Source organism: Mirounga leonina, unplaced genomic scaffold (genome assembly GCF_011800145.1).
Source record: "Mirounga leonina isolate KUSES-001 unplaced genomic scaffold, KU_Mleo_1.0 Mir_101799, whole genome shotgun sequence".
Taxonomy (NCBI): Eukaryota; Metazoa; Chordata; class Mammalia; order Carnivora; family Phocidae; genus Mirounga; species Mirounga leonina.
The window spans coordinates 3882698-3905469 of NW_023270210.1; the positions used below are offsets into that span (position 1 = coordinate 3882698).

At 46.7% G+C, this 22772-nt stretch overlaps 1 protein-coding gene across 1 annotated transcript; it reads right to left on the reverse strand.

Annotated features, from left to right (window-relative positions):
* Positions 1-3019: 3019 nt before the first annotated feature.
* Positions 3020-7750, reverse strand: GPR50 (G protein-coupled receptor 50). The gene is made up of 2 exons (XM_035010249.1): positions 7564-7750; positions 3020-4683 (listed from the first exon to the last, which is right to left on the reverse strand). The coding sequence occupies exons 1-2, from the start codon at positions 7748-7750 to the stop codon at positions 3020-3022; spliced, it is 1851 nt and encodes a 616-aa protein (XP_034866140.1).
* Positions 7751-22772: the final 15022 nt, after the last annotated feature.

Here is a 22772-nt window from a genome sequence, read left to right on the forward strand (position 1 = left end):
TAGTTACACAGATGTATACGTACGTAAAAATTTGCCAAGCTGTCACTTTACAGTATGTACATTGTATTTCCATTTGAAGAGGAAAAAAAAAAGAGTAGAAACTGGGGAAAACTGTTATTTAAAATTGCTTGCATTTTTTTTTAAATCCCTTAACTATGGGGACTTATACTTACCTGGAGACAGATTCTCTCTCTCTTTGGGAAAGTCAGCAAAACCGGCCCTTGTGTTCTCAGTGGTGTAAAACTAGAAGCCTGGCATTATCTTAGGGAGAACTACAAGCACCTTAAACCCCACCACAGAGATTCAGAGTTCTGTCTTGGTCACTCAACAGTGGCTGCGGTAAATCAGAGATGTGTTTATGAGGCTTCTTGACTTTTGGGAGTGGAGAGGGACAGGATAAGGGAGGGAGGGGCAGAGAGAAACCTCTCTTGGCTCTGTGCTTGAACTACAGCTTGTTCTTGTGATGGAGGGGGATTTTAGGGATGGAGGTAGGCGGGCAGGTGAGTGGAGTGGCCCCAGTAGCCTCTTCATGAGACTTTGTGAGACTCTGGGCATAAGCAGTGTTTCTTCGGGCACTTGGGAGCAGAATGTGGAACAAAGTTATAGAAAGTATGGATAGTTTTCCCTCTCCTCTCAGAAGCCCGTACCCCTTGAGCCCCCTGGAGAGTAGTAGTTAAAAGCATTGGCACACAGCACCCTCGGTTGGAATACTTGTAATCTCACCCAAAGCAAAGCTCCTTGGGTGGTGGCAGAGAGGGAGACATGGGAAACTCGGCAGGGGGTACTGGCCGTAGACCAGTTTGTGAGCACACAAGGAAATATCTTTTTGGTGTGTCCAGGAATATCTGGCAAAGATTTTGCACAGGGAGTCAGCCCTAAGGTCCAGCAGTCATTCTGGTGGGGCTCAAACCACAGTAATCTGGGCATGAAAATTTAAGCTGACCTCAGTTTATATTCATAGTCTGGCTAAACCGGGATAGAACAACTACATGTGTATAACTCTGTGTCTATGTATATGCACACGTTTGAGTACACATATTTCCTTAACAAAATTGATATCCTGCTGTATATTATCTTGAATCCACTTTTATTTTTACAGAGCACTTTATTTTGGGCATTTCCTTGTCATCAGAGATTCTTTTGAGACTGTGTTCCTGAGGTCAGGGAGCCTTGCCCAGAGGCTGGGGTCTTGCCACCCATCTTCCAGCTAGAAAGGAAACCACCCGTCCTCCTGCGTCCCACTTCTGTGCCTCCCCTCACAGGCTCATGAGCTCTGTTTCTTGGTCCCAGCAGCCTCTGGGGTTGTGACATTATTGGGGTCTGGCTTCATGCCTTCCACGGGGGTAAAAAAGGGATCTGTTTTCAGAAGCCATGGCAGGCAAGGTCCAGAAGTCTAAGAGCAGGCAGGTCAGGTCATCCATTGTCAACACACGCGCCAAACCCAGGGAGCCCCTCCTCCACCCCCACCGCACCCCGACCTGGCCACAGTTTGCCGAGCCAAGAAACTGGGGTAAGAGTAGTCATTTGACTTGCCGCGGAGTATAGCAAGCTCATAGAAAGGATAGAACTTGTATCCAAGTCTTTTGATCCCCAAGGTCAATGCTTTTCCACCCACTTCCTAACCCTCCCCACAAAGAATCTGGTGGAGGAAGTGAATTTATGAACAAATCACACACCAAAGCCACAAAAACACTTTTATTTAATTGCTACCACAAATACAGAATCAAATTAAGGCAGTATAATACATTTCCACTTATCCTTACAAGCTTTTATACAGTAAACTTTGCTTTATGTGTTGGTTTGAATCAAGAGTTGAAATTTTTATTAAACAATTTTTCTTGAATTCTAGACAAAAATCATTTCCTGGGCTATCAGGTGTGCTGATACAAGACGTGTACAACTTAATGGTGTGGATCACAGAACCTCAGCCAGAGGTCGTGGGATTGGCTGGTGTGGCATTTTTCCTCCTGCCTCCCTCCACAGCTGGGAGGCTGAGGGACAAGGCAGAAGAGAAAGGCTTCAGCTATTACCTTGAATTCCTTTCTGAATGAAAAAGAAAAATGTAAAAATTGATTATGTGGAAACATCAGGCTGTCTAAAAAAATCTCTGAGTAAAGAGTAGGTATGAATTATAATATTAAATACATGACTGTAATTGATCTTAGCGACCACAAATTTGGATTTTTAGGAGAAGAAACTAGTTTATGAATGGATTTGTTACTCTGGAACTAAATGAAAGAAAATTCTGGCAAATGCTTAAAAAGGTAAGTGACTACAAACAAGGTAAAAACATCTCACCATTTGCATTCATGTTTGACTATAACAATCAGCACCAATGTTTGAATTTTCAGAAATTAGAAATAATTCGGTTTGGCCATATCTTCCCTTTTGCCATTTGAACTCATAGGCATAAAAATTTACTTTAATAAGAGCTTATCAAATTGTGTTCTTCAGATATGGGTCATATCTTGTTGCTGAAATTTAGAAAAGAAACTGTCTCAAGGACTTGCACTTTATCAAAACTGCCTTTCTGACTGCCATTAAAAGTACAATATAGAGTTACACAATTAGAAACATAAAGCTTTGCAGTCACATTTACTTACAGAAGCACTCCTCCCCCACCCCTGGGGGGGTGAGAGAAGAAAGCAGGAAAAAGGAGAAGGAAATGAGGAGAGGGGAGAAAGGGGGACACGGGAGTGAGGAAAAATCGAAGTCTAAAATTTCAAGGATCACTTTTGGCTCAAGGTCAACTATAGGAAGAAAGGGAGGCTCAGAACAACAGATGTCAAACTTGGGGGAAATCTGGTCTCTAAAATACGCACACACACACACACTTCTCCAGAGTAAGTGATGTAAAGAAGGAGTATGCCTACAAGGTGGATGTAGCTTACACCATGTGTGTGAGTCTGTGTCTGCATGTCTGTGTGTAGGTGCGGTAAGTTATCTCACTTTGAATTACACATGCTAGTCAAACTTGAAAGTGGACCACTACTTACTTGGCCACCCCCAAGAGCATTTTTCACACAGCCATTTCATCAGAATCAGCTTCAACATCAATAACCACAATCTTATGGGAATCATCGGTGGTAGTGGTGGTCACAGTGGGGTCAGGAAGGTTGGCAGCAGACTCGGGGGACCCACTGGCAGGGCTGCAGACAGGCTCAGGGAGATCGGTGACATCACACTCAAAGGGGCCGGTAGCGGTGGTCTCAGGGTGACAGGAGGCAGAAAGGTCAGGGTGGCCCGCAGCGGCGGGCTCAGGGTGGCTGGCGATCCCTGGCTGGGGTTGGCTGGTGGCAGCAGGCTCAGTATTATCAGCAGTGGTGGGCTCAGGGTGGGTGGTTGCAGGCTTGATGTAGCCAGTTGTGGGTTTAGGGTGGCTGGTGGCAGGGCTGAAGGCAGCCTTGGAGTGGATGCCAGCAGGAACGTGGTGGCCAGTGACAGGTTTAGGGTGGCTGGAGGCAGACTTGAAATGGACAGAGTCAGCCTTGAAATGGACAGAGGCAGGCTTGAAATGGACAGAGTCAGCCTTGAAGTGGACAGAGGCAGGCTTAGGATAGACAGTGGCAGACTTGGGGTGACCAGAGGCAGACTTGGAATGGCCAGAAGCAGGCTTGGAGTGGCTAAAGACAGACTTATGGTGGCCAGAGGCAGACTTGCGGTAGGCAGAGGCAGACCTGGAGTGGCCAGAGGCCGGTTTGAGATGGCCAGAGGCACGCTCAGGTTGGGCAGCTGCAGCATCCCCAGGTAGTGGAACATTCCGGGCATTCATCGGCATTTCCTCCACAGCAGGACTGGCGCGGGCACAATCTTGTTCATGGGCTTGGTCACGGGCTTGGTCTCGGGCGCGGGCGCGGGCACGGGCCAGGGCACGGGCCTCCCGAGTCTCACGAACATCAGTGATGAGGCCAGAGAGGAACAGGATAGGGTGCCGCATAGCATGGAAGATGGTCCAGTATTCCCTTCGGAAATTCTCATTGAGGAGACCGTAGATCACAGCGTTGAGGCAGCTGTTGAAGTAGGCTACGAAGTAGGCTGCAAGATAAAGCCAGTTGGGGATCTTGCCTGCCATCTCCTTCGGACTGACAGCCACCAAGACAGTGAGCACGTTGATAGGGCACCAGCACACTGCAAAGAGGAGGAAGATCACAAACATGGTTAGAAAATTGCGAACCTCAGCAAGCTGGTTGTCAGGATTCTGCCCAGCCGGGTCACGGGCTGCCAGCACTTTGGTCCAGATCCTCACGTAGCAGAAGCCCACGATGAGCAGAGGGAGGACGAAGTGGATGCAGACGATGGTCACAGCAAAGACAGGGTTGTTCAGGTAGTTGAAGATGCAGGTGTAGGTGCGAGGATCATACTCGATTGTGCCAATGTACATGTTGGGCAGGACAGCCAGGACGGTCATGATCCAGGTGATGACCAGGTAAATGCAGGTATTGCGCACACTGAAGATCCGCTCGTACTGGAGGCTGTGACAGATGTAGCAGTAACGGTTGATGGCAATTGCCACGATGTTGAAGATAGAACCGACCACACTCAGCCCTGTGATGAATCCAACCATCTGGCACTGCAACTGGCTCAGATCCCAGCCTCCGATGGCCATGGCATGCAGCATCAGAGGGTAGGGGTAGACGGCTACCAACATGTCGGCCACAGAGAGGCTAACAACGAAGATGTTGCCTGGAAAACATATCAGGGAAGGAAGAGGGGGAAAAACAGAGAAAAATAAATGGTTAAGTATGGAAATCTATACATTTAAACTGGAGGAAAAGACCAGCTGAAGTGGTGACAATTTAGAATTCTAGAATTCTTTTAAAGAAATATTCTTGTGTTTTTATTTTCATATACAAGCATTATTCTGATGCACAACCAGGTTTGGGAGACCTGTCCTATGTGCAACTTTTTCCTTTCAAGCAATGTCATGTCTGCTTTGAGAAAAAAGCAAACTTCTGTCAGAAAGCCGTAAGCACATAAGCCCTTTGCGGAGCCCTTCATACTCACGCACGGACACGCTGCCACCATTTTAAACAAAAACAAAATGCGAACTTTTTTCCCTACAGGGGGATAGGAAGAGAAGGGGGAGGGGCGTGGAGGCGAGCTTGATAAAGCTGTGGGTAGGAAGTAGGCTGGAGGTGTGGGGCGAAGGGAAGAGATTGAAGGAATGTCAGGAAGCCTCAACCACCACCCCCCCACACACACACACACCCCGAAAAAATGAATGAGCCTTCTGCCTTCTCTAGGCCGGCATTGCTTTTACAACGAAAACACGTCTAAGACAACAGTCTGAGGAAGGGCACTAGAGGCCGTCGTCTTCTTAAGAAAACGGGATCAGACAATAATCTATGACCAAGCCCAGTAAGTACTTACCATTTCCGAGGTAGGCTAAAAGTGAAAACTGAGGGGAAGGGGGGAGACCCTGTAAAATTTAGTCTGAAACCAAAAACAGTGCGTAGGGAGAAAAACAATCAGGAAAATGCCTGCAGGGATTAGCAGAAGTGCCTGCTTCCTGCGGGTCCAGCGCAGCGTCGCGCACCCGCACATTCAGCTCCCTGTGGAAGAGCCCCTGGCCCTGCGCTAAACCTTACTGGAGCCTGTGGCTAAACGGGAAAGTGAAGAGGGGGCGTCGGCCCCCACTCCCGTTTTGTAGGGCAGCGGGAGGAACGTTTTTTGCAAAACCTTTCCCAAAAAAGGAGGAAGAGGCCAAATGCAGGCGTAGAGCCCTTTTTTTTGGAAACACCTCGTTGTTAATTAGCATTGGTTTGGCAAAATATTGCACTTCATCTTGAACTAGGAGAAAATGAGCACTTTTTAAAAGGGCAAAGGAGTGGTTCCCTCTGCCCTCCTGCCAGCGCGGCCTCCACGCTTTCTACCCAAAGGTTCTTTCTAGGGTTTTTCTCTCAAAGAAATGAATTGGGAGAAGAAAAGTGGAAAAGACAGAGGGAAAAACCTTAAAAACAAAACCACGACAACCATAAAAACCTTTATTTGAATTAGAGAAGGAAAGAAAGGAGAAGGGAAAAAAGGAAAGGGAAGAAGAAGAAAAGAAAGAGAATGGGCTTCGCAGGTGGTCCCCGGGGCTCCGTGGTTCCTTGGGACCGCACTGCTGGAGCGAAGGTGAGGTCCGAGCGCGCGGCCCCACGTCTCCAGGGGACCAAAAAGAAATCAGACACGCCCACCAGAGTTTAAAAGGAACGTTTTAGTGACTGTGTGCCCGTCAGGGCATTTTGAAACTTGTAGGGTAGTTGCGATTCCTCATCTCCGCAAAGTAATCCCCCAGAGACTGGCTGCCTCCTCTCCCCCGGGCCCCGCCCGCCGGGTCCTGCGGGTACCCGATCCTCTCCCCCCGCCCCGTCTCCCCCTTCTGCCCCCTGGCCCCAGCCGGCCGAGATCCCAGCAGCCGAGATCCCGGGCACCGCCCCCTCCCTCCTGGGACCCGAGCGCGGAATTCGGGCCCCTTCGCCCCTCCCCTCCCCTTCTCGGCCCTCTCCCGCCCAACCTGCAAAAGGGGCTTACCGCTTTGCAGGGTCTGCCACCCCCACCCCCGGCACAGGTCCCGGCGCCCGGCCGCCTCCCGCGGCTCCCGCGGCCCGGATCGCAGCTGGCCCCGCCCCTGGGCACTGGCCGGTAGCGAGGGGATTCTCGCTCGCCTCCCCACGCCTTCCCAGCTCCGCGCGCTTTGCAGTCTCTCCGCGTCTCCCGCCGCCCCCTCTGCGCTCTCCCGCGACCCTCCCGCCAACCTCGCCGGGCTCTGCGGTCTTCTGCCCCCACCCCCGCCAGACGCCAAGCTCCGGGGCCTCTCCTCCGCCCCGCCCCGCCCCGCCCCGAGACCCCCAACGCCCCGCTTACGGGCTTCGCGATCTCCGCCGCCGCTGCCGTCGCTGCCACCGCCGGCTGCGCCCAGACCGCCGCTCTGCTCTCTCCGCCGTGCGCCCTGGGACGGGCGGACGGAGCTCGGCTCCGGGGGACCCAGACCACCCTGCTCCACACTCGGGCGCTGGGGTCTGTGCTCCGCTGCCCGGGAGCCCCAGGAGCCGCGGCAGCGGGGCCTCGGCTGGCTTTGCGCGCGGCCGCTGCGTTGCGCTCCTGTAAGCGCCGCCGCAGCCGCCGCAGCCGCCGCGAACTTAACTTTCCTCAACCCCGCGGCTCCCTCCGCATCAATTCGACCCGCACCGCCTCGGCGCGGCCACCTCTGCGGCGTCTGGCTCGGCGTGCTGTCCCCAGACGGTGGCCGCGCTCTCTTTTCGGGTGCCGACTCCCTCTGCATCAGGTCTCCGACGGGGCAGGGCTCAGCGGTTTGCCGCGCTCCGCGGGAACCCGGGCTTTGCACTTGAACGCCAAAAGCTAATTTCCTGAGCTCCCTGAGCTCCCTCCAGCCTTGAGAGGCTCTAAATTAATGGGGCCCCCGCATAACATCACCGCCCAGGTTCGCAAGGAATTTGGGGGTAGGGACGTTCAGTGTGAGGGCACTATCCAAGGGTTCCCTATTTCGGGCGCCCGAACTAATGCCCTAGGGGTGGCAAGTGGCTGAATGCTGGGTAGGAAGAAGGAAGGGTGGCTTACCAGAATTTCGAAGCTTCTTGTTCTTTGTCACAGCTAAGATGACCATGGAGTTGCCGATCAGGTCGACGACGATGGTGATAACCATTGCGCAGAACATAAAGATGATTAGAGCTGGTGGGTAGTCTGGCTGCGGCAGCTTACAGCCAATGCAGCCGTACGGGGTGGGAACTGCCAGGGTAGGCCCCATGTTGCTGCCGGAGACCTTTAGGATCTCCCAGCTGGTCCGGACAGACAGCGAACACCTGCTCTGTCACCAGGAGCCTGGAGCTTCTGGAAAGCTGCTTCCCCTCCGAGAATCAGAGAGCGAATGACAGCATCCCGCCCCTCTCCGATGAGCTTTTAAAGCCTCAAGAGGTGGCTAGCCCCACCCCAAGTCCCTCCCCCCGACCAATCAGAGCTCCCTGAACACCCCCGCTTTGGTCTCCAACTCTTTTTGGACAAATCCACAACGAGGTGTCGTCTTGCTTCCGACTGCCTTGTTTGTGCTTCCCCTCTAGCCGCTCCTCCCCATCCCCTAGGTACCTTGCGTGGTGACAAGCTCGGAGTCCACCTCCCCGCCCTGGCCACCGCGCATTTGTTTCTAGCAAGTTCTCCTCCCTCGCCTCGCAATGCAAACACCCAGCAAAGTGATGTAAAATGCAGGGCAGGGGCAGGGGGTCTCTCTTGGGGTCCAGTTCCAACCCACGCCAGTCTGTAGCCCCCCGCAGAGTGTGCAGGGGAGCCAGTGGCCCTTGAACCTTAGATATGCACCCCTACAGTCTCCCTGAAAGGTTCATTTCACTCCAGGAGCTCTTGCCCTTTCAGAGCCTTTTGCACCTCGTGGGGGGAACGGGGGACAGCTGCCCAGAGCTTCCATCCTCAGTCTGGGTGCCCAGTCTCTAGGGAACTTATCTCTCCTCCACTGCCTGCCAGGAGCCGGTTATCTCCCTTAGCGGCAGCAGCGAGTGAGCGCTCAGTCGATCCTGGACTTACGCTCTACGGAGGGAGATGTCCCCTGCACCCGGCTCTGGGACCTGGGAGTGAGTCTGCACTCTGGGTGCGAGAGGAGGTAGCTGGTGGCTATTTGTTCCAAACTTTGGGGCAAGCGAGAGCGGGAGCTGATCCCCTTCCTCGCTGCCGAGCACCGTGGCTGCGAGAGCTCAGAGATTGCTTTGGGAAAAAGTAAAGGGGGCGAGAAAGCCCTTCTCTCGGGCTGCCGCTCCTCTAAGAAACCCTGGGCGACGGTTTCGGCTCTTGTCCCCTCTGGAGGTGCTCCGCACGCTCTACAAGGCAGAACGGGGTTGTCGAGCAGCCTCGGGGAGCTGCGCTGCAGCAGCGGGACGGGCGCGGAGGTGCCGGGCAGTGCAGCCAAGAAGACAGCGGCAGACCAGCGTACAACTCATCTCGGTCCATCCCCTGCCAGGGGTCTCATTTCCACCTCATTCGGTCGGGCCGCCCCTAGCCCCGTAAATCTCCCTTCGGAGGCGTCACGGTTCTCTTTGGTGCGCCCAGGCTCGCGAAGCGCGCGGGCCACGGGAAATCCGAACGGCTGGGGCTAAACTAAAGGCGCGAGATTCTGTACTCGCTCCCTCCACAGTCTTCGTCATGGGAATGGATTCTGACCGCTACTCAAAGTTATGGCTCTTGTTGAGAAGCCTCCCAGAAAATACCAGCAAACACTTTGCAACTTGTCCCAGACTAGCCTTCTTGTTGCGGTGGGGGAGAGGGGGTTGCACTGTCTGGGAGCGCCACCGTCTGGACACAGCAGGCCCTCCTGCCCCGCGGGGAGACGGTCGGACACGGGGGGTGGGGGCTAGGGGTGGATTCCGCGAGGGACCTCAACATTTCAGAGACCTTTAACGGAAAGACAGACATGGCTGAAAGCAAGATTGCACGCACTGTCTCTAGCTGGAAAGCCCAAAGTAGGAACGTGTCCCTTGCTTGAAGATGAATCCCACCCCCCTCCCTGTGCTCGCTACTGAGAAGGCAATCCGCACGAATAACAATTTCCCGCCTGGAGCCTTTTCACATTCATTATCTCACTGCTCCTCGCTGGCTGGAACCTGAGCAGCGCTCTCTCCCGGCTGGACGGAGCCAGGATTTCTCCATAAATGCAGCCCGAGAGCCGGCTCCGCTCTCCTCCCCAGACGAAGGTGAGCCCTGGAAAGAGGCTAGCGGCCGAAAGCCCATCCACATCGTGGAATAGTTCGTCCACATCAGGCTGCGCACGCTGATTCCCTGAGGGTTTGGATCTTTTTACTTATGGCAGGGAGACGTTTTTAATTCAAGTAAACAAAAATTGGAATGAAAAAGGAAACATGCATCCAGCGACTGAACACACTGGCATCTCCCCTGCACCCCAGATTCCCGCAACAATCCTGTAAAGAGAGTCGGCAAACTGTTTTCAGGCATTGTTATATTCTAGTGCACTGTACTTGTGAGATGAGGTGGCCCCAGAGCTGGTGGAGGCCAGGGGTAGTGAGAATTCTCAGAGGCTGTGGCTTGGCCTCACCTGGGACTGAGGAGTAAGCAGGAGAGAGGGTGAGCTGATCCCTGGCCCCCGCTGATCCCTGGCCCCAGCCCCAGTTGGGACACTGCTTGACCACGACCTCCTAGGACTTGGATTTTTCAGTACTGGACAAGTGGGAGAGGTATCTATTTTAATAATGGAAGGCATTCTGCATCTGGTTAAATTAATCTTGTTATTTTTATGAACTATCTTAATAAAGATTCTGAACATTTCCCAGTCCTAGGAAAAACAGATGGGTATTGAATCTGTTATGTGGATACATATGAGGAAGAAAACCAGTCAGAGTTTGCAAGGGTAGGACAAGACTCATGTGCAATAAGTAGTTAAGGGGGAAGCTTTCTACTGGGTAGAGTTGTAGTGTGTACGGTTTATTTAAGCTTCCAGAGGATTTTTGAGTGTTTTTCTAAAAGGCCTGCTAGGAAGCCCTAATAACTAGGGGTGGAGAAAAACACTTTATTTGGGATTTGAAAGCTATAAGATAGAGAATCAAAACAGAGGACAACTAGGACATTCCCTTGTGGTCCCAGGAAAACCTTGGAAACCCATACAGAGATTGGGAAGGAGAATAAAGTGATGAATAGTGGACAGGGAATTGTGTAGAGAGCTTGCACTCCTGGAGCTCAGCCAGGTCCGGCATGGTCCCTTCCCCCAGGTCACTTATTAGGAAATGAAGGAGACTACCTAGCCTCCCAGAGGACCCCCAGCATGAAAGCTTGCCACATCCCAGGCAGAAGCGATGCCAAGGGGCATTCTGTGTAGAAGGTAGATAGTAAAAGCTTTTTCCCCTCTTCTCGCTGATACACAAAACTTTCTTCCATCTCAGCCTCCACATTTCTCATGTTTTGAAGATTGGGGCAGGCCTGGAATCAGGTGAGAGAGAGAGCAAGTAAGCAGTTTCTGCTCCGAAATGGGCAAATTTTCTGCACATGCAAGGTCACTAATACTTTGCCTGTTATTAATGCACTGTCATTTTAAATAAGCATTTCATGGTTTTCAAAATCCCATCAGGGATATATTTTCTCACAACAATGTCACTTAAGAGATGGGGAAATAGGCTCAGAGAGGTGAAAGGACTTGCCCAAGGTCATGCCAAGGCTGGAGGAGGAGCCCAATATCCTCTCAGCCCTGAGGCTTTCTCCCACAGCCCAGCTTCACACGATAGTGTTTTGCTCTGGCACTTGATAGGGTGGATTCTGTGTTCTCTTTTATTGTTCTTGTTGTTCTGTTTTCATTTGATTGCTTTTATTGAGATATAGTCACATACCATAGTTCCCCTTTTAAAGTGCACAATTCAGTGGTTTTCTGTACATTCACAAAGTCCTGCAACTATCACCACTATCTAATTTCAGAACATTTCCTTCAACCCAAAAGAAACCCTGTACCCATTAGCAGCCACTCCCCGTTCCCTCCAACCCCCCAGCTTCGGGAAGCCACTAGTCTGATTTGTGTCTCTATGGATTTGTCCATTCTGGACATTCCACATAAATGGACTCACAAAATGTGTGGCCTTTTGCGTCTGGCTTCTTTCCCTTAGCATGTCTTCAAGGTTTACCCATGTTGTAGTGTGTATGAGTGCCTGTTTTCCTTTTATGGCCATATAGTATTCCATCGCATGGATAAACCACATTTTGTTTATCCATTTATCCATCAATAGACCTTTCCACTTTGGGGCTATTATGAGTAATGCTGCTGTGACAATTTGGGGTTCTCTTTTAGCCCCAAGCAGCCCCTGGCCCAAGAGAGCCAAGCAGAGGGCTTCTTAGTGCCAGCTCACATCTTCTCCACCCCCAGGGATGGCTGGACAGCCAAGGAATTTCTCAAGCACTCCAGACTTCTTTGGCCAATGCTCCTCTGGATGGAGATTGCATTTGGTTCAGTTCTTGAAAATATAAACAGGCTTGAGCCCACAACTGATGAATCACTGAACTCTACCTCTGAAACTAATAATATGCTATATATTAATTAATTGAATTTAAATAAAATTAAATTAAATTTTAAAAAAACAAGCTTGAGCCCACATACTCATAGTGCCTTGTCAGAGGGTTGATGGGAGAGTTGAATGTGATGATTCATGCAAACACTTAGAACACTCTTCAGAACAGAGTAAAAACTCAACAACCACTCGTATTATTATTATTATTATTCTGAAAGTGTCTAATACTCTGTCTAAACTCTCTTTGTTACACTTCCATAGAGGACAGAGGCTTTCTGAGACATCAGAGACTCTGCCCCCAGCTCCTCGTGCTCCAAGGCCTCTTGCCTCTAAGCTCTACTTCCTGTCAGAAGCCACCCGAAGGACACTCCTCAGCATCCCAGGCATCATGACATGTGAGTGTGTCAGTTGGAAAGGAACATAGTGACTTGTCTTTTCACAGGCCCCCAACATGCTTCGCTGACACAGGCTGTATAGTTCCCACAAGAAGGAACACTCAGATTTCTTGACATCAGTCAGAATGCAAGCATGGAGGATGGCTGGTCTAAGACAGCTCAGAAGTCCACAGGTGGCTGGGGAAGCTGGCTTTCTCAGCACAGTGTGGTGCCAGCCCAGGCTGAGGAAGGTCTAGTTCCAGGTCGAGGGTGGGGGCCAGGACTCCAGGGGCAAGGCTGTAGCCTCAGAAGAACTGAGCAAGGGTTTAGGCAGCAATCAAGACACTGAGACTGGGAGCATCAACCAAGTGGGTTGTTTTCCTAAACAGACTAGGTCTGGTCACATTTGCTTACCCGATGTGGAGACACTGTTCGCATTTGTTAAATGAACAAGGAGAATGATTGTCCTCTCCAAATCTTCTGGGCGTAATTCATCATGGCTAGAACCACTTTATCTTCTCCTGTGCTTGAGTCATTAGGGAGAATAGGACACATCCATTTCCTTTAGTGCAATCAGGGGCTCACCGAAATAATTAGCAGCCAGTATTTCCAGGATCTTAGTGCCCAATAAAGACTACAGGTTAGATGGTTCAAATCAAAGGGTTACCAGGGAGAGAAGAAGCACATTAATTACTTGTAGTAACACTTGGACTCCCTTCCCCTTGTACAATTTACCTGCTAATTAGAGCTTAATGAACAATATCCATTTTCCTAGCTTCTTGTTCCAGCCAAGCATGATCACCCACGCATTTAAAAACTGTCCCTCTTATTAATCATCGTCATGACTTCTGGTGCCACAAACCCCTTGCCTGGGTGCTCTGCTTTAGCCCACTCTATTGCAAGACATAGGACATGAGTACCCAAATGGGTCCTGTTTGTCCCCAGTGGGTTCCCTCAACCCCCAACAATGGCTAACATGTATGTGTGCTTCCTAGATGCCAGACATTGCTCTCAGGGCTTTGTCCATATATTCTCATTTAATCCTGACAATAGCCCTATGACATAGGCTCAATTACTATCCCTGTTTCACCGATGGATAAACTGAGGCCCAGGGAAGCTATGTCACTCGCCCCAGATTGCACAAATAATGAATGGTAAAGCCAGAAGTCTCCTTGGGCGGTCTGGCTCCAGAGTTTGTGCCTTAACCATCATGCCTGATTATTTGTGCACATTGTTCCTGACTCAAGAGCACTGGCTATCAATTTTACTGCATGTTAGAGCCACCAGGACTGCTTAGAGAAAACACAGCTTTCTAGGCCTGACCTTAGAGATTCCAATTCAGTAGATCTAGAGTGGGGCCTTGGAATCTGCATGTTTTCCAAAAGCCCAGGTGATTCTGATGCAAGTGGCCCAGGGATCCCTCTTGGGGAAACTCTACTTTTAACCTGATCCTGCAACTAGTCGCTGGCAATTTAAGGAATTCTAGACGTAGCAGTCAGTGACTCAGTGCCCAGTCTGCTCCTGCGGGTGTGGTCCTGCTGGGACTTTATACAGTTCTTCTAGTTTGTAAATTGTGCTTTGGTCCTCAGACTCAATCCCACCCTTTACTTCAGTTGTAGTGATGGGGTTCTTGGCCCAATGCCTGAGAGCAACCTGCTCAGCTCCCTGAAAGCAGGCACCGCCTCCCAAGCTAGGAGAAAAGACTGTGTGGAGGATCAGAGAAGGAGATGTGGCTGTCTGGAATATTAAGGAAGCAAAAGGATGAACTGCAATGAAACGTCCTAACAGGACCATTCATTTGCCTATAGAGCCACTAAAGGAAATCACTGGAACTTCCTGTAGAAGGAGGAAAATGAGGAAACAACCCCACACTAGCCCAAGTCCGAAAGACTACAGGACCTCACAGGTGCTTCTCTTCTGGCTTTTCTTTGCTGAGCCAGTAGCGTCGGTTTGCAGGCCGTGAAGCCCCAGTGAATTAGACTGAGCAGATTACTATATTCCAGAGACACTTGGCCCCACTGAGCTCCCATTTGGAACAGAAACCATAAGCATCTTCTGGGGTTCCCCTTCTGCCTGGCCTGCAAGGCTCTGATCTAAGGGGCACCGGATGGAGTGGGTGTCAAAAAGAAGGCCCCCTCGCACCACCGCCACCCCTCCCCCCACCGCCACCCCTCCCCCCGCACCTTCAAGATGCTTACTGACAATTAGCTAGAAGTTCTTGCACTTCTGTTGGCTCCTAAACAGGAACTAATTTGATTTTGTATCTTGCAACTTTGCTGAATTTGCTGATTAGTTCTAATAGTTTTGTTGTGGAATCTTGAGGGTTTTCTACTTACAAGGTCATGTCATCCACAAACAAAGATAACTTTGCTTCTTTCTTTCTAGTTTGGGTGTCTTTTCTTGTCTGATTTCTCTAGCTAGGACTTCCAGTACTATGTTGACTAGAAGTGGTGAAGGTGAGCATTCTTGCCTTGTTCTTGGTCTTAAAGAAGAAGCTCTCAGTCTGAAACTGATGAATCACAGACATGTACCCCTGAAACAAATAATACATTATATGTTAATAAAAAAAAGAAAAAAAAAGAAAAGAAAAAGCTCTCAGTCTTTCATCATTGAGTATGTTAGCTGTGGACTTTCCTATATGGCCTTTTGTTATGTTGAAGCAGTTTCCTTCTGTTCCTACTTTATTGAGTGTTTTTATCATTAAAGGGTCTTGAGTTTTTGTCAAATGTTTTTCCTGCATCAATTGAGAGAACCATGTCATTTTTTTTCCTTCGTCCTTTTACTATGGTGTATCACATTGATTGATTTGTATATGTTGAGCCATCCTTGCATCCCATGAATAAGTCCTTCTTGGTCATGGTGTAAAATCATTTTAATGTACTGTGGAATTTGGTTTGCTAGTATTTTGTTTAGAATTTTTACATCAAAGTTCATAAAGGATATTGGTTTGTAGTTTTTTTAATATTGTCTTTGGTTTGGGTATCAGGTTAATGTTGACCTCGCAGAATGAGTTTCTAAGTGTCCTATCCTCTTAACTTCTGGAAGAGTTTGAGGAGTATTGGTATTCATTCTTCTTTAAATGTTTAGTTGAATTCACCAAGTTAGGCAAATAGAGACCAGTGCCTAAAGCAGCTTGCAGTAGGTTAGAAAGTCACAAATTTGGTCACTCTGCTCTCTCCCTTTCATGGAAGGACACTGGGGCTGAGCTGCAGCTCCCCTAAGCTGCAGGGAAAGGGCCAGCAAAAGTGCCGTGAAATTTCCTACCATTTTAAATGTGGTTTTTTTTTTCTTGGTTTGGAATATGTTTGGTTGCTGTAGACCTTTAAATGATTTCCAGAGCTCCTATAAAGTTATTTTAGTCAGTTTCTAGTTGTTTATTTAGTGTTTCCATGGGGGTATGAGAACCAGGAGCTTTCCAGTCTGCCATATTCCTAGATTTAATTTTGATAGTTATTATTTTCTAGGAATTTATCCATTTTATCTACATTTTCAAACATATTGACATAAAGTTGTTTATAATATCCTCTTATCTTTCTAATTTCTGCACAACTGTAGCAATATAGTTTTATTCATTCTTGATGAATCATTTTCAATGATTATCAATGCATTTTCTTTTATTCTTCATCAAACCCACCAAAAGCTTGATTTTTTTTTTGTTCCTTTTAAAGAACCAACTTTTGGTTTGGTTGACCTCTCCATTGTATGCTTGATTTCTAGTTCACTAACTTTTGTGCACATCTTCATTATTTCCTCCCTTCTACTTTCCTTGGGGTTAATTTGCTATTCTTTCACTAATTTTTTAGATGGATGCACAAATTGTTTATTTTAGTCCTTTTTCTTTCTCTGATATATCCATTTAAGGCTATAAATTTCACTCTAAGCAGTTCTTTAGTTACATTTCATAATTTTAATATGCAACGTTTTCATTATTAAAATCTCAATATCTTTTATGCCAAAAATATCTTTTGTAACTCATAGTTATTTAAAAATTGTTTCTTAATTTCCAAACTTATAGAGACATACTAGAAATCCTTTTGTTGCTGATTTCTAGTTCAATTCCATTGTGATCAAAGATGAATTATACAATCAATTATTGTATATGATTTCAATCTTTTCAATTTGTTGAGACTTACTTCATGGCCCTAAATGTAGTCAATGTTTATAACTATGTGCTTTAAAATAGTTTGTATTCTGCAACTTCTAAATGCAGTGTTCTGTATATACCTTTTAGATCAGGTTGCTAAACCATGTTATTTTAATCTTCTGTATCATTATTTATTTGACTTTTTGTCTTTTTATTTCATCAATTTCTGAGAGGCATATTAACATCTCCTGCCATGATTGTGAACTTATCTATTTCTATTTGTACTTCTAGAAATTATTGCTTTATATTTTTGACCCTATGTTATTAAGTCCATATATGTTCATAATTGTTATAACTTTTTGGTCAATTGAAGTTTCTATTATTATGAAATTATACCCTATACCTAATAATGCTTTTTGCCTTTAAGTCTTTTTTGTCTGATATTAATATAGCCACACCAGCTTTTCTTTAGTTAGTAATTTCATGGTATTTATTTTTCTATTCTTTGAAAATTTCAACCTTTCTGTATCTTTCTCTTATAAACAGCATTTAGCTTGGATGCCTGGGTGGCTCAGTCAGTTAAGCATCTGATTCTTGGTTTCAGCTCAGGTCATGATCTCAAGGTTATGGGATCAAGCCCCACATTGGGCTCCTTGCTCAGCATGGAGTCTGCTTGAGGTTCTCTCTCTTCGTCTCCCTCTGCCCCTCCCCCTGCTCTCTCTCTCTCTAAAATAAATAAGTAAATCTTTTAAAAAAGAATCCTTTAAGAATAAAATAAAATAAAATAAAATAAAATAAAATAAAATAAAATAAAACAAATAGCATTTAGTTGAATTGCTTTTGTCCAGACTGATATTCATGGCCCTTTAAGGGAAGCATTTAGTTCACTTACATCAATGTTGTTAACTGCTGTATTGTTTTGGACATTCCAGTTGTACCAGGTGTTTGATGTTTTCTCTTTTTTGTAGTCACCTAGGAGAGGGGCAGGATTACTTCTCTTTTATCCTTACCTTGGTGTTACAGTCCTTTGGGTCCCCAGTTTATTGTGAAGAACATTTCCTATTAGACTTCTCACCATGGTCCAGTCCTAGTATTTGGCTTCTGTCCCCCTTGCCCCATGAGGCTGTCAAACCCTAAATTCAAATTTGCCAGATCAGCAGATACCCTCAGAGCAAAGGATTCCATTAATCTTTTTGTGTTATCATGTTTCTTTAGATGTTAGACTGGTAATTCCTTTCTCTGTAGTCATATATTCTATGTTTTAAAACTTTTAAAAATATCTATTTTATCTAATTTCTCTTGTTTTCAGCAGATGAGTTGGTCCAATTAACCTAGACTGCCACATCCCTGGAAATGGAAGTTCTCAAACCCTTTCATTTTCTGTGAAGAGAGTTTTCCTCTCCACAAATATATACAGGTATATATATATATATATATATATATATATATATATTTTTTTTTTTTTTTCCAATCTCGCATTTCTCTCTTGTCCTTTGGCATCTCCAAATCCTCATGGACTCTTGGGTTCTCCCTCTTTGGCAACACTCTTCAGCCCATGGTAACCTGAATTTTGTTTCCACCACTCTCTTAAAACTACCTTTGGCAGGGTCACCCAACAACGACATTCATGCTGCTCAATTCAATGGATATTTTTCATCTGTCATCTCTCTTGACGCCTCCACTGTATTTGATATAATTGACCACTCTGTCCTTCTTGAAATACTCTCTTCCCTTTCCTTACATGACAGCGTACTCTCTTGACTCTCTACTTACCCCTCTGGACATTCGTTTGCTGGCTTTTTCTCCTCCAACCAACACTAAACCTAGGCTCAAAGGACCTGATTTTTTTTTTTAATTATTATTTATTTACCTGACAGAGAGAGAGCACAAGCAGGCAGAGCGGCAAGGAGAAGGAGAGGGAGAAGCAGGCTCCCCGCTGAGCAAGGAGCCTGATGTGCTGGGGGACTCAATCCCAGGACCCTGGGATCATGAGCTGAGCCAAAGGCAGATGCTTAACTGACTGAGCCACCCAGGCGCCCCTCAAAGGACCTGATTTCTATTTCTGACTCTATTATTCAGTTTGAACAAATGACTTCTACTCTCTGGACTTTAATTTATTAATGATTTCTAGAAGCACTTACAGTTCTAAGTTTTTATAATTCCATATTTTTGAAGATCTTTTCAGTAATGGAAATAATAAGTAATAACTTTCTATGAAAGTTTAGTAGGACCACACCAGTTCCAGCTAACAATATTTACTGCTACATTCTGGAGAAGAAAACTGACTTAGAGAAATAAATGCCCTTTGATGCTTAATAGCTTTCATTTAGTTGTGTGTGATGTGTGACAAACTGTTTTTTCCCGGAACTCCATCCTGTGCGGGACCATGTGTTTTGACAGAGATATTTGGTAACCTTACCTGGGGCTATGTCAAGAAGAGATTTAGCAAAAGAATCACAGCATCATTCCCCTTTTTGAATCACAGTGGGATACCCTGTTTGACACAGAGATATATTTAGAAGACCATCTTGAAAAACCAATCCCCAGCAAATGAATGATATGGCTTCAGTACTCTGTAGGATTAATGGGATCTTTCCTTTTATAATTTAGTCTCTTACATGGGATTCCAAATCAAATCACCATGAAATTTTGATGGTGAGGAAAAAATTAGGTTTTTCTTCCAGTTTTTATTTCTGGGGTAGTATTTGAAGTTCCCAAATATGTTGGCATTCTTCACTAGCTGAATTTTCTTATATGATGGGATTGTTTGGGAAAAGTAAACATTAAGTTTATACTCAAATGGGAGAAAAGGACTAATCTCTGGTAATGCTTGTTCAGAATTGAAAGATGACATGTCTGTAGCACCCTCAGATGGTTTAAACTCAGTACTGCTCAATAGAATTTACTGTGATGATGGAAATATTCTCTATCCGTGATATGGTAGCCACCAGCTCCATATGACGATTGAACACTTAAAATGTGGCTAGCACAACTGAGGAAGTGATATTTAATTATATTTGATTCTTAATTAATTTAGATTAAGATTTAAATCACCACGTGTGGCTGCTGACTACAGTAGTGGACTGCATAGTTCAAGAGAATAGACTTTAGTTTTTCTGTCTGTACAGTCTTGGGGTCAGGGTGCATGTGAGAGTGAATCAGATGCCCTCTTGATTCTAAATACTCTGTCCCTCTTTCTTTTATTATTTTTATTTATTTTTAGAGATTTTATTTACATATTAGAAAGAGAGAATGAGCAGGGGAGAGTCAGAGAGAGACAAGCAGATTCCGTGCTGAGCAGGGAGCCCGACTTGAGGCTCAATCCCAGGACCCTGAGATCATGACCTGATCTGAAGTCAGACGCCTAACTGACTAAGCCACCCAGATGCCCCCTTTGCCCCTCTTTCTGACTTGACTATTGGACTTTCCAAATGAGCAGAAGGGTAGGTTCAAATTTAAACTTTTTAGACTCCTCAGAATGCTATGTTTGAACTTGGTGCTTAGTGAGTCAGCCCCCAACTCCTGGCTTGAGATTGTTCCCCTTCTCTTCATACTCCCACTGCATCCAGCACTGCAAGGGGCTTCATTTATATGCTTGTGGATGCCTGAGCATGCATGTCTACACTTTGTCTACATTCCCCCAAACAGCTGTCTCTTGGCCTCCTTTTGGGGCTAAGTTTGTGCATATCATTGGTTCAGTCCACCCTAAGGAAGGTATACCTGGAAGCAAGCTAGGAGCGGTTCAGGCAAGGAATTCTGTGGTCCCAGGTAACTTGAGCATGGCCTAAAAGAGGGAATATCAGCTCTGGTCTAACACAAACTCTTGATCCTTTGGGCTCCTTACCCCTGCCATGGCCATTCATTTTAGCAGATATTTTTCTGGCCCTCCTCCAGCCATGTCACTTCTTAAAGAACAGGTCCCAGGTCAAGAGCCACCTCTGCCTGTGCGAAGGCAATTCTATCTAAGACTGAAGAGTTATGACAAGCATCACCTTAAATCAGATATTTACCCCTACACTGTGCTGTAGAAGAACTAGACTTGTGGACAGTACACCTGAAATACTTTCAAGATGGAGTAATTGACATACTCTGAGAAAGCCCAGGCCTTAAAGGGGGAGAAGGAGAGATGGAGGAGCTTGCCTGGTAAGAAAAGGGGGAAAGAAAGAAAGATATTCCAGGCAGATGGTGCCTTATCACTATGGAAGATTGATGTATGGGCAGAGAGTGAAGCCAAGAGTAGAGGGAAGAGCAGAAGTTGAAGTCAGGGAAGTAGATTGGGGCCAGGTTGGAAAAGATCTTAATAAATGTCATTTTATTCCAATGGAATATAAGCTCAAAAAGACAGAGACCATGTGTGTCTTGTCTACTGCCATGTCCCTCACCAGTTTTAGCATAGTGCCTGGTTCAGTACAGTGACAAGGACCACATTCAGATAGGCATTCCTGCCTTGGTACAAGGCCTGTCACAGGGAAGGAGGCAGTTTGGGCTGATTTATGGTGAGGTTTTTCATAACTCTTTAGAGTCTTACACTCAGGAGCCCAGCCAATAGTTTTCTACTGAATGAAGACTGAGAAGTTCGGACTTTAGAGGGGATGGAGAACCACCATTTGGTGCTCCTGAATCTCCAGCTAGCACATGCACTGCCATAACCTTGCCCTACCTGTGGGATCTGGATGCTACTAAGTTCTTCTGGCCAAGGGGTGAGTAATTCCCCTCATTCTCCTGTCCGTTTATCTGGATCCTCTTCTGGAGTCCTGGTTGAGTTGGACATGGAAAGGAGGAGTGGAAGGAGCTCTCACATAAACAGAAAGGTGCATGCAGAGAGATCAGAGCAGAACCAGAGATTACAGTGTATTTGGGAACGGTGGGCACAGAATGTCTAGGCAGAAGAGGCAATCTATGGAGTCAGATAAAGCTGAGATACTAAGGGTAGTGGGGACTGAGGAAATGTCATTGGATCTGACAATTAGGGGGTCACAGATAACAATTCAAAGGAGGGGAAGACAGAAGCTAGATTTCCAGGATTATGAATAAAGGAGTCAGTGAGGAAGTGGAAAGAGTGTGAAGACCACTCTGTTGAGAAGATACGCAATGGAATAAAGAAGAAAGAGGGCAGTAGTCAGAGGAGGAGAAGATGTGGAAAGGCAGCTATGGGCAAGATGGTTCCAAGACCAGAAGGCAGGTAATGAAGACAATGATTATTGAGAAGCTGTGAGGACGCAGCCTAGGCTCTGCCAACTGAATTTATAATGGATGCAGTCTGGGCAGTGCTAGGCAACAGAGGGACAGGAGAAAGCTGCCAGGAGGGGGCTGGAGGGCAGCACTGAGGGGGATTTCTCAGAACAAGGTATTAGAAAAACAAGAACATGGAAAAGGCAGAAGCCAAGGTCTTGCTTCCTATGCTCATTGAAAAGTCTGTGCTTGAGCCCCAGCTATGTAGGTAGGTTGAGTAATTTACCCAGGACCACACAACTACTACTGGGTTGAATAGTGTTATGGACTGAATTGTGTCCCCACCCTCCCAAATTCATATGTTGAAGCCTTAACCCCTAATGTGACTATATTTGGAGAGAGGGCCCTTATGGAGCTAACTAAGGTTAAATGAGGTCATAAGTTCGGGGCCTTGATCTGATAGGACAGATGTCCCTGTAAGAATAAGAAGAGACCAGATGTGTGTGTGTGTGCATGTGCGTGTGCACGCATAAAGGAAAGGCAATGTGAGCACAGAATAAGAAGGGGCCATCTACAAACCGGGAAGAAATACCTCATCAGAAATCAACCCAACTGGCACCTTAATCTTGGACTTTCAGCCTCCAGAACTGTGAGAAAATAAATTTCTGTTGTTTAAGCCACCCAGTCTGGTATTTTGTTAACCAGTGTGGCAGCCCTAGCCCCCCAAAATTCACATCCACTTGAAACCTCAGAATGTGACCTTATTTGGAAATAAGGTCTTTGCAGGTATAATTAATTATGTTAAGATGAGGTCATACTGGATTAGGTTGGGCCCTATATCCAATGCCTAGTGTCATTACAGAAAGGCCAAGTGAAAACAGAAACACACATGAAGACAAAGACCAAGCTTGGAGTGATACAGCTGCAAGCCAAGGAATGCCACCGAAGGAATCTTCCCTCAGAAGCCCTCAAAGGAAGCATGACCCTGCTTGCACCTTAATCTCAGACTTTTGACCTCCAGAAATGTGAGAGAATAAATTCCCATTGGTTTAAGCCACTGAACTTGTGGTAATTTGTTATGACAGCCACAGGAATCTAATAGAGTGGATTAAAAACCTGCCTCCTCACCAATCCCAC